The sequence below is a fragment of the Pholis gunnellus genome (genome assembly GCF_910591455.1).
Source record: "Pholis gunnellus genome assembly, chromosome: 10".
Classification (NCBI taxonomy): Eukaryota; Metazoa; Chordata; class Actinopteri; order Perciformes; family Pholidae; genus Pholis; species Pholis gunnellus.
This window is the reverse complement of record NC_136537.1, coordinates 12506787-12518166: the sequence shown is the minus strand read 5'-3', so window position 1 is coordinate 12518166 and position 11380 is coordinate 12506787. Positions and strand designations below refer to the sequence as shown.

The following is an 11380-nucleotide window of genomic DNA, read 5'->3' as shown; positions in this document are numbered from 1 at the left end:
TGATGTGCTGATCCGCCTCCCCACCCACACACACCCACACACACACACACACACTCACACAGTTCCCTCCACCCTCCACCACTTGCTGTCTGAAAAAGAAAACATGTTTGCTGTGAGACTTCAGTGGTGAAGAGACTGTAAACAAGTAGAAGGGAGAGGAAGGTCAGAGGCAAACAGAAAGGGAAGAAGGGACTCTTGTGTCAGCTCTGGATGCTGTAAACATCACACCCTGCTGGGGAGCGATCATAGCCCCTACCCCCTTAAACTGAAGACATCTGCAGGTGAGTACTTTTGAAATAAAGGACTGGTGCAAAAGTTATCTGCTGTATTTTGAGATAAAGTGACTCATCAATTCCCTATTTGTAATCGTGGAACGCTTTCTCAATGTATTGTGAGCGTTAGTCTGTTTCCTGATTTTAAACGTACACTGAAGAAGGTAAACATTGCAGAGGAATAGATTGCTGTTCAGCAGAGATTTGGAAAGCTGCTTTGACCAATCAGAAAAGTTGATGAGGGAGATGATTGACGGCACAATTTCAGAGGAGTTTTTCTTATTTCTCTCCCTAATGCCACAGATTTAAAGAAGAGTATTTGGTAGCACACAAACTTAAACATTCAAACTGCAGGTTTGGAGTTGATCCAGGATGCAGTCCTACCTCGCTCTGGTGCTGGGGATCGTGGCCTCTGCTGCCTCAGGTAAAGCCACACAAACACTGACTGACACATCTACAGCTGCAGTGGATTTAGAGTCTTTTCTTGTCATTCTGGTTGTTTTGTGATAGCTACTATTGATTTAAACAATCTCAAATAAAACAATGTGATTGAAACAGGCATACACATAGCATACAGAAGTGATTTCATTTTTTTATTTTCATGTTGAGTGTTTGATATGTAAAAAAAGGTCCAAAAGGTTTGGATACGTTTTAGATGTATTCTTTAAATGACATATTTCTCTGCACCACAACTGACCAACTTATGAAAATACATACAGTAACATGACTTCTCGTGTTTTACGCTCTAATGATTTTATGGTACATTTCATGGCATAAACTCGTGTTCAATGCAGAGGAGCTAAGAAACACTGCATGCTTCTCCATCTGAGATCCAACACAAGCTTTCTTTCTCTTTTTTTCCATTTTAGTTCAGCTCTGAACACGACATTTGTTAATATCACCCACCAAGCATCAAATTGCAATTTCATGTATTTGCATTTGAGCACATAAAAGCATCTGTTGTTTGGTTTAATTATGGTTAAAGGAATTAATTTTGCCTTCTGGCGCATTATTGTGTATGTATGTATGTACGTATGTATGTTGAGGTTGGATGAATAGTTAATTTAGAGTATTGAATAGGGACTTTGAAGGAAAGGCAACTGTTTGCACTGACAGCCAGGAGGTTCAGAACTAAAAGTCTGGTTTGTTTCATTCCTAGTTCTCCACATTATCTTGTGTGTCCAATGATGCTGAACATTGAATCTCAGTTCTGCTTCAAGCTTCAAAACACACTGTCCAAACCTCTAAATAGACGCTTTTATAACCTTTTCCGAGGGTGTAGACTGAACTCTAAATAAGAGGCAGCTTCAGGTTAACAGGAGAGACATGTCCGTCTCTCCAGTGTCCAACTTGGACCACTTTTGGACCTCAAGTGGACCTTGAGATGGCGAGACCTTTTTTTGTGAGCACTGGAGCACCGACCAAACTTTTTTTGGCAGTAATAGTAACACTAATACAGTTTTTTTAGCCCGTTCGCATTCCCAGGGTGTCAAATACCACACTTTGTGACACCACTCATCGTCTGACACCGATGCACAAGGCACTCTAGTGTCTGCATCAGACCCCGTATCGGGATTTCAAGTAACTACAATGTAAACCCATCCGCATCATTATTAGACCCTTAGAGAAAATGCTCTGGGAGAGTGATGAGTTAGTATAACGACCAAAAGAAAACAGAGCCTAAGTAAAAATACAGTAACAGACGTAAAAAAGGAAGTAAGTGTCCAAGTCTGATATTTGTTTCCTGAACTAATGACATTACTTCCAAAATAGATCTGAATCATGGCACAGGCGAGACAGCTCTGCGTTCTCAGTTTAAAAAAAATTACCAAAAAAGAAACAAAGTCTCTACTTATCAATAGGGAAACACATAATATATCAAAAATACTGTCTGATAATTCCTAAAACGGAGTGTGTTTTGATTAACTAGTTCTCACTGTGTTTCTTTTGCCTAAAAAGTCAATGAATTCATGAATGAATGTTCCTTCTCAGCAGAATGGAGGCGTCCGGTGATCAAGTTCAACTCTAAGGTGGTGGAAAGTTCTGAGTTGGTGGTCAGACCTGGGACCCCTCTGGATCTGAGGTGTGAGGGCGACGGGCCTGTAAACTGGCAAACGAGGTTAGCCAAACACAGACGCTTCGTGTCCAAGGGCAACGGGAAAGTCCGCACCTTAAAGGTGGAACGTCCCTCTGCGGAATTTACTGGAACATACAAGTGTGTTTACACGACTGGGTCGAAGCAACTCATCTCCTCAGTGCATGTGTACGTAAAAGGTGAGGACGGATAAATGGGAACAGAATAGTAGGACAAGCGTCCTTATGTTGTCTTGTAAGTGCTTGGATGGAACATTGTCCACACTGGTTATTTCTTCTCTGTGATTGTTTATTAGATTCTCTCAGTGTAAATCTCACATTATTCCATTGCTCTAATGAATCGTCACCGTGCCTTTCTTTACCAGATCCAAACCGTGCGTTCTGGACCAGCAGCACGTCCCTGCGGGTGGTGAAGAAGGAGGGTGAGGACTACCTGCTGCCCTGCCTGCTGACCAACCCGGCAGCCACAGACCTGGGCCTCCGCATGGAGAACGGCACCTCTGTGCCACCGGGCATGAACTTTACAGTTTACCGGCACCGTGGTATTCTTATCCACGAGCTCCTCCCAGGCTTCAATGCCGACTATGTCTGCACAGCCAGGGTCAGCGGAGTGGAAATGATCTCCAAGGTCTTTTCCATCTACGTCATTCAGAGTGAGACCACTTGGTTGTTGGGAATGACCACCCAAAGCTGTCACAGAGTCATTTTAAGAGATACATGCATCAAGTTTGATACTCATTAATGATTTCCTCTTGCTCTAGAGCTTCGTTTTCCTCCATACGTACTCTTGGAGACCGATGAATATGTGCGCATTGTTGGGGAGGAGCTCAAGATTCGCTGCACAACACACAACCCCAACTTCAACTACAATGTCACCTGGAAATACACCACCAAGTCGGTCCGTATGATGAATTTGGACGGCCTTCTTGATTGTTGTGGTAATCATGATTTTAACTTGTTTTTGCTCTTTTTGTCTTCAGAAACCAACTATAGAGGAGAGGGTTCGCTCCAGTGGAGAAAATCGCCTGGACATACAGAGCATACTGACCATCCCGGCTGTGGACCTTACAGACACAGGAAACATTTCCTGCATTGGCACTAATGAAGCAGGGGTGAACAGTTCAACGACATACCTGCTGGTTGTAGGTAAGCTACAGAAACAGTTGCTCCTGCTATGCAGTCATAATGAAAAGCCTTGAACATTTATCAAACTATTTTGGTTCTTCTAAACAGACAAGGCCTACATCCGGCTGTTGCCCCAGCTGTCCCCTAAACTAGCCCACCAGGGTCTTTCAGTGACGGTGAACGAGGGAGAAGACCTGGAGCTGACCGTGCTCATCGAAGCATACCCCCAGATTACAGAGCACAGATGGCACACCCCGACATCTCCAAACACGTCCACACAGGAGCACAAGCTCATCAGATACAACAACAGGTACAACACCAAGCCCGGTGACAAAGGAGAGCATACCCTCTACCTCAGACAGCTCCAAAAGCTTCAATATGTCAGCACAGTTTAAATGTAAAAAAGCAAACAATAAAGAGCACCGCAGCAAGGGGAAGCTACTCTGGTTTAGAAATATGCTGTCGGTGCATTTTGGCTGAAGTAAACAGGCGACTCCAAGGTCATTATATTTCCTCAGGTCATGCTAGAGGGAAGAGTGGTGTTCTCTTTTTAATCTGTTGACCTACTCAGCGATGATACATTGGAACTGTCTGAATTCACACCGCAGAATTAGTCACTTCAGATTCCTCTTTTTCTGAGTTAAAATATCCTTTTTCCCCCCTTTTTTTTTAAGATACCATGCTATGCTGCAGCTGAAGAGAATGAATGCACAGGAGCAGGGAAAATACATCTTCTATGCCAAGAGCGTCTTGGCCAATGCCTCCATCACATTCCAAGTCCAAATGTATCGTAAGTGATATTGTTAACACAAATCAAATGAGTAAACACATTCATGGTGTTAAGTTCAATGGTCAGAACAAAATACAGTACATGTTTCTTTGAAGTTAGTCTCTCTTTACATGTATTTTCTTCTCACTGGCAGAGAGACCTGTTGCTGTGGTGAGATGGGAAAACATAACCACGCTCACTTGCACCTCATTTGGCTATCCTGCCCCCAGAATCATCTGGTACCAGTGTTTTGGGATACGCCCAACGTAAGTATCGCTGCACAAAAAGTAATTAGGTGTGGCGTACTGTGCTTTGACTCACACTTTCACCCTCAAAAGTTGGTCCTTTGCCTGACTGTATATGTTTTGCAATGAGGCAGGTGCAATGAAAACACCTCGGGGCTGCAGCTGGCGATCCCTCTCCAGGCTCCCACAGTGGAGGTCCAGAGGGAGGAGTACGGGGCCGTGGAGGTGGAGAGCGTCCTCACCGTGGGGCCATCCACCCGGAGGATGACGGTCGAGTGTGTGGCCTTCAACCTTGTCGGCGTCAGTAGCGACACTTTTGCCATGGAGGTTTCTGGTGAGTATCGGATCATTTGATCATCATTTGTTCCTTTTTAGGATGTGATCACAAGTGCTGTACTTCTCAATTTGCTATTGTGGAGTCACATGGTGCTCAAAACTAAATCTAATGTCTTGGTTTGTTGAAATTGTGTCAACATGGTCAGCAGATTCCTTTGTAGTTGTTGTGAAACTGCATAGTTCTTTTGTTTCAATTTGTGAAGAAACAAGATACAGATGCAAACGGTACACAACACCACGAGCATTAGAGAACATGAACTTGAATGACCCACAGTCAGTCCATGTAAGTTAAACAGTGAGTTCATGATCTATCTCTGATTGTGCAGACAAACTCTTCACTTCCACCTTGATTGGAGCAGCAGGCATTCTCGCCATCCTCCTTGTGCTACTGGTTTTTCTGTTATACAAATATAAGCAGGTAAGGTGAACCTACATCCATTAAAACATACAGCAGTTGAAGTTGTAAAATATTGTTTTGACATTCAAATATTTCCATAGGACAGGGCTACTCAGTTGCTGTGTTTTTGTTGGAGTGGTTTACTTCCATTTGCTCCTGTTTTCATCTTCAGAAACCAAGGTATGAGATCCGCTGGCAGATCATTGAGGCAAGAGATGGAAACAACTACACCTTCATTGACCCCACTCAGCTGCCTTATAATGAGAAGTGGGAGTTCCCAAGAGACAAGCTGAAGCTAGGTCTGCACCATGTAACCATACATTGACTCAAATGCACTCATTTTGAAACACTTTTGAAACAATTATTCAGTGCTCTAGAAAAATAGAGTAGAATAGCGAATGTTAACATAATACGATTAGAAAAAAACATATCTGAAAGTTGATTGTGAAACACAAACAGACCTGACCTGAGCAGGTTATAGTCAAAATCCTTTCTCATCATATTTTCTGTCTGACCAGGGAAGATCCTGGGTGCAGGGGCTTTTGGAAAGGTCGTTGAGGCCACAGCCTTTGGCCTGGGAATGGAAGACAATGCGTTGCGTGTAGCTGTGAAAATGTTAAAAGGTGAGCCGATCTTAAGACCTTCAAGATTAAACAGAGAGATTGTTATTTACATGAGCGAGTCAGTGACCGGGAAATCTGAAAATGTTCCAGAGAAAATGTCACTGAGTGAAATCCTTGTTGCGCATGATCAGATAGGATCACAATGACACATCTGTATTGTATTTCTGCAGCCAGTGCCCATTCCGATGAAAGGGAAGCTCTGATGTCTGAGCTGAAGATCCTGAGCCACCTGGGACACCACAAGAACATCGTCAATCTACTGGGAGCCTGCACTTATGGAGGTCAGACAGCAGCCTGCATTTGTTCTGTATCATGTTGGAGGGAATCAGAATACAGCAAAAACATGTTTATGAAAGTCATCGTGTACACAAATAAATCTAGTATATTCAAGTAATTCGCATGCGACCACGTTCTCCCTTGTTGAGAGGGTTATGACATGATTTGCTTCCTCATCAGGGCCAGTGCTTGTGATCACAGAGTACTGCAGCCTCGGCGACCTCCTGAACTTCCTTCGTCAGAAGGCAGAGACGTTTGAGAACTTTGTTATGAGCGTCCCCGACGTCACGGAGGGCTCTAATGACTACAAGAACATCTGCAGTGAGAGACAGTATATTAGAAGGTACGTCACCAGACATGTGCAGTCTGATAACGGAGGATTTGTGAAAAACATTCACATTTCTGACACCACTCTGTCTTTCTTCTCTTGTTTTCTCCATCCAACAGTGACAGTGGGATCTCCAGCACATCGTCAAGCAGTTACTTAGAGATGAGACCCAGCCAGGTGCCACATATCGAATCATCTCCAGGTAAAAAGCTCCCCCAATCCCGGTTTGAATAAACACAAATGCATCCACTATGCAGCATCATGCGACTGGAAAGCATCCGCCTTCCTGACCCTGTGTGTTACTAACATTATGTCCTGTCTCATTCTTGCTAAGACTCTGTGTGTGAGGAGACAGGTGACTGGCCGCTGGACATTGACGACTTGCTGAGGTTTTCCTTTCAAGTGGCTCAGGGCCTTGACTTTCTGGCAGCCAAAAACGTAAGTGATTTTCCCACTAAGAAGGATCTAAATGAACACACCAGAAACCATCACAGTAAACATTTACAGCAGTAGCTGCTGTGTTGTCCCCCTGAAGTGGATATCGCCCACACAACAAGCAAAATCTTCAGGAAAAAAAGGAACCACATGTGCGTGAAAAAGTATTGTCTTTTATAGAATATGATGAAAGAGTTTTGAGTTTGTTCGTGAGCGGCCTGTAAGGGGTATTTCCCATTACATTCTTTGTATTTACTCATCGTCATAGTGACAATGTATAGATTGGAATTCTTCATGCTGCATTGAGATTCACTGCTCAGTGATCTTTTTGTCTTTTGATGAGTGAGACTACAACCCGAGACAAACTGTGTGTGTGTGTGTGTGTGTGTGTCTGTGTGTGTGTGTGTGTGTGTGCGTGTGCGTGTGTGTGTGTGTGTGTGTGTGTGTGCGTGTGTGTGCAGTGTATTCATAGAGACGTGGCTGCTAGGAATGTCCTTTTGACCGACCGCAGAGAGGCCAAGATTTGTGACTTTGGCCTGGCACGCGACATCATGAATGACTCCAACTACGTGGTGAAGGGCAATGTAAGTCCCTGAGTACAATAGAGATAAAGTTTACTTCACATTAACCAAGTTATAGTCTCAATAAAAAAAAAAATGTTTTGTGCTTTCTATGAAGGCCCGTCTGCCAGTGAAGTGGATGGCTCCAGAGAGCATCTTTGACTGTGTCTACACCGTCCAGAGTGACGTCTGGTCCTACGGTATCCTCCTGTGGGAGATCTTCTCTTTAGGTCAGAACATGTGCATATGTACCCTACATTTACACAAATGTATTTCACGATTTGCTTGCTAAACTTACTGTATATGATTCTCTATCAGGCAAGAGCCCTTACCCCAGCGTGGCTGTGGACTCCAGGTTCTACAAGATGGTGAAGCACGGCTACCAGATGTGCCAACCAAACTTTGCTCCCGCTGAGATGTAAGCTCGATCCCTCAGCAACATAAAGCCTGGTTCATAAAAAGATGAATCACTGCTGCTTTTTCCCACAGATGTCCTTTTTAAGACTTTACTTTGTCTGGCAAATGTCACCTGATTATCAGTTGAGTTTCAGTAATAGTAGCCTTTTTATTCACTGGTAAAATTATATCACATTGCTTATCAGACTCTGACGAACACGGGGGACAACTAGTAACATTTCAGTTGAAATCAGCTTTAACTATGACTGATTTATAATAAACAGTTGATCCGAAGTTGACTTCGATATTGAACAGTTCAAGTAGCGTTCTTCTCAAATGTTGATCTCGACAGAACAAAGACCCCTTAGTCTTCTGCTCTAACATCTGAAATAAGTGACACATGCGGTAACCTCATGACGTACTTTCATTATTCCTGATTTTAATTTACTTGCTTCGGGTTATCTCACAACCCCAAAACTTAACAAGCCTAAAGTCCAAACTTAACAAGCAAAAATGAGTGTTTTTCCCAGTATCTCAAGAGGGCCCTAACATCTATGTGTGCTGATTTGGCGTGGCTGTCACACCACCCGGAATAATTGTGGAAACAGAGGAGACTGAGTCTGAGTCAGGGCCTAATCATCCGTTGTTCTGCTGTGTGTCAGGCCTCGGTTCTGCCTGTTAGCCACATGATCTCAAAGCTTGGACGCCATGTAACTGCTATTTCATGGCAGCAAAATGAGACTGGAGGGGATCTTATGAACGAGTCTCTTATCAAACTCAACACCACCTCCATAAACCTCTCCTTTTTCGTTTGTCTAATTTGAAATGTGTACCATCAATGTTTTATTTTGTCCAGGGAACTCCTCTGAAATCTGTTTTTGTAAGTATGGTTCACTTTTGTTTCAGCTACACGATCATGAAGATGTGCTGGAATCTGGAGCCCACAGAGCGTCCAACGTTTAGCAAGATCGGTCAGATGATACAAAGACTACTCGGGGAACAACCCGAGCAGGAACAGGTGAGTCGGTGTGACGCAGTGTTCAGCTTTGCCAAATCTATGTATGTGACCAAACATGTGATGCTATACGGCAGAATTGTCACCAGGAAAAATAAATCTTCCCTCAGAAACAACAGATTTAGCCGAGCTGTAGAACCAATTCAACTTTCTTTTTTTTTTTTAGTGATGTTCCCATTGGAGATACGCACACATTTAAAACATATATATTGTTGAATGCAAGAATTTGTTCCCTTATCACACCATAATATTCAGATGAAGCTGAGATTTTGCTTTATTGGATCTAGTCTCATCCTCCTAATGCTGCCTCCCCACAGCTAATCTACCAGAATTTGCAGCAGCAGGTCACAGAGGGTGAAGTGAGTGACGAGCCCAAGTGCTGCGACGGCCCCTGTGACCAGTCTTGTGACCACCAGGAAGAGGAGCAGCCTCTGATGAAGACCAATAACTACCAGTTTTGTTGAAAGCCCTAGCTGCCAATCAATCAGTAAATTAATCGTCAGGAAATTGGGATCAGCTCTAGAACTACAGTTTGTTCTAGCCGCCGGACGGTCGCAGAGAGTCGCCTTCACAGCTATTTTTTGCCTGCTGTGCCTGCTCGCCAGATAGACGAGCAGCTGCAGCAAGCATGTGACCTGCTTCTTTGCAGACCATGACTAGTAATTACCACGTCTAGGAGGAAGAGGAGGAAACATGTCAACAAACTGCACAAGCATCCAAAGCTGAACCTTATCCTAAACATCGCTCCTTCTGATATGTATTTCAGGTATAATCTGTTATCCAAAGGACAATGTGTGCGTCCTTTCTTCTGAAAGAGTGTTCTATATATTGTGCACTGCGTTTATTTCTATTTTATATTACTTCCCCATGATACCGAATGTCTTTGTAGAGATCTCTGTCACTTTTGTCAGCAGGTTCATTTTTTTTTTGCCTGTATGGTTTCTCAGAGGAAGCAACCCAACAGTCATAAACACTATGTGACTACTCAACTTGATCTGCTCTAGACAAGTTAGCTTTTATTCCCTGATCACCTTAGACCAATGAAACATCTAAACAGAGCGAGTGTTTTTCCCTGTTTTAACATGCTAAATCGACCACTGAGAAGGCAAAGAATGACCATGTTGTTTCCCTCTCTGTGCTTTGGTCATGGTTGTATTTCTTGTGACACACTCACAGCAGCCGTCCGTTGGTGGGAACATGTGATTGTTCCACTTCAACCTAATTAATTAAGCAGTGCTCAGTGTGGTTTTGGAGCAGGGAATACAACTGAACTGAACAGGGAAATCTGTGGATCTGTTATGGATCAGACGAACAATGTTCCATGACAATGTGAAATCCTTTTGTTTTTCTTTTTTTGCATAGCACAACTTAATCTTAATTTCCTGTAGATTTAGACGAGTGTTAGGATGTAAACTTCACTGATGTCTATATGTAGCAGTCAGCCTACACTGCCAACTGTATGAAGACTTTAGAGTAACATAAGCTATGTGAGAGATACACACTGCACATTTGGGTGACTCCAGGCATTTCAGATATACTTGCATCTGAATGAATCACGAGTGAGATGTCAGATAATGTATATATCTCATGATGTAAATCAAGAATTATCTTTATATTTGCTGGAATGTTGTAGAGTAGATGGTAGTTTATCAATATGTCATATGTGTTGTGTGGCGCAAATGAGACAATCAATGCAAAACCTGCAAATTAAATCACTGAAAAACTGCAGAGGCTTTGAATGAAGCTTTACCATTAAAACTTCAGAATGTAAAGTTTTTATATACGACGAGATGATGATGTGGTGCCAGATATTTGGAGTTTTCTTTGTTGTACCTCACTGAGCTGATATAAACTGTGCTGCCTTTATGTTGATCTCTCCTTAGTCCTTACTTCCCTTTTTTTTTTATTGGAGAACGTCCAATCTGCATTTCCTCTGGAACAATTCTCACAGTGTCTGTCAACATTGACATCTTTGTAGGGAAGTAATCATCCCACCGCTGAGACTACAGAAAGTCCAAATGCTTTTTCTCCGTTGCGTGGTTTCAGCTAAAATCATATTTCTGTTTTGAAGTAGCCCACCACTTTTAGACACTTTATGGGATGCCAGACGTTCTACGGTAGATTTTTAACAGTCTTTGTTCAGTTGTTCATCAAGAAACTGAGATATTACAAAGTTTGAGTAAAGCATAATAATCTCCACATTGCCTTTGTTGCTCTGCTAGTGTCCTCCTCTATTATTTCCTTTAGTTGCCTCAGAATTAATTATTTCTAATAGCTGTGGCATTTTGTCCACATCATTTCAAAGATGTTATCAAAAACACATATTCCTGGGCTTTACATTGACGTTTCTCCTCAAAAAGCTTCTTGTTATAGTTTTAAACATTTTCTGTTTTTCAGGAATGTAAAGCATAAATCATGAGATCAATTGTACTGCTATATAATAAGTGAAGATTTAAACAGCAAATGTTGGTTAACTTTAATTAGAATGATATAAATTAAATTAAGCAGA

General features: G+C 42.5%; 1 protein-coding gene across 1 annotated transcript; it reads left to right on the top strand.

Moving 5' to 3' along the window:
* The first annotated feature begins 194 nt into the window (after positions 1–194).
* On the top strand, positions 195–10986 carry csf1ra (colony stimulating factor 1 receptor, a). The gene is made up of 22 exons (XM_079167775.1): positions 195–281; positions 627–696; positions 2265–2546; positions 2732–3019; positions 3128–3264; positions 3347–3512; positions 3600–3801; positions 4166–4281; positions 4415–4526; positions 4640–4839; positions 5168–5259; positions 5411–5537; positions 5757–5861; positions 6032–6142; positions 6318–6480; positions 6585–6667; positions 6800–6903; positions 7362–7484; positions 7579–7690; positions 7779–7878; positions 8763–8874; positions 9189–10986. The coding sequence occupies exons 2-22, from the start codon at positions 645–647 to the stop codon at positions 9333–9335; spliced, it is 2934 nt and encodes a 977-aa protein (XP_079023901.1). The 5' UTR covers positions 195–281; positions 627–644; the 3' UTR covers positions 9336–10986.
* The last annotated feature ends 394 nt before the right edge of the window (positions 10987–11380 follow it).

What these genes read in the sequence shown, in the direction of transcription:
- csf1ra (XM_079167775.1), top strand. Translation starts at nt 645, where the DNA reads ATGCAGTCCTACCTCGCTCTGGTGCTGGGGATCGTGGCCTCTGCTGCC. An exon ending in CTCATCAGATACAACAACAG is followed by an intron (nt 3,802 to 4,165) that starts GTACAACACCAA and finishes TTTTTTTTTAAG; the next exon opens with ATACCATGCTATGCTGCAGC. An exon ending in ACTACGTGGTGAAGGGCAAT is followed by an intron (nt 7,485 to 7,578) that starts GTAAGTCCCTGA and finishes CTTTCTATGAAG; the next exon opens with GCCCGTCTGCCAGTGAAGTG.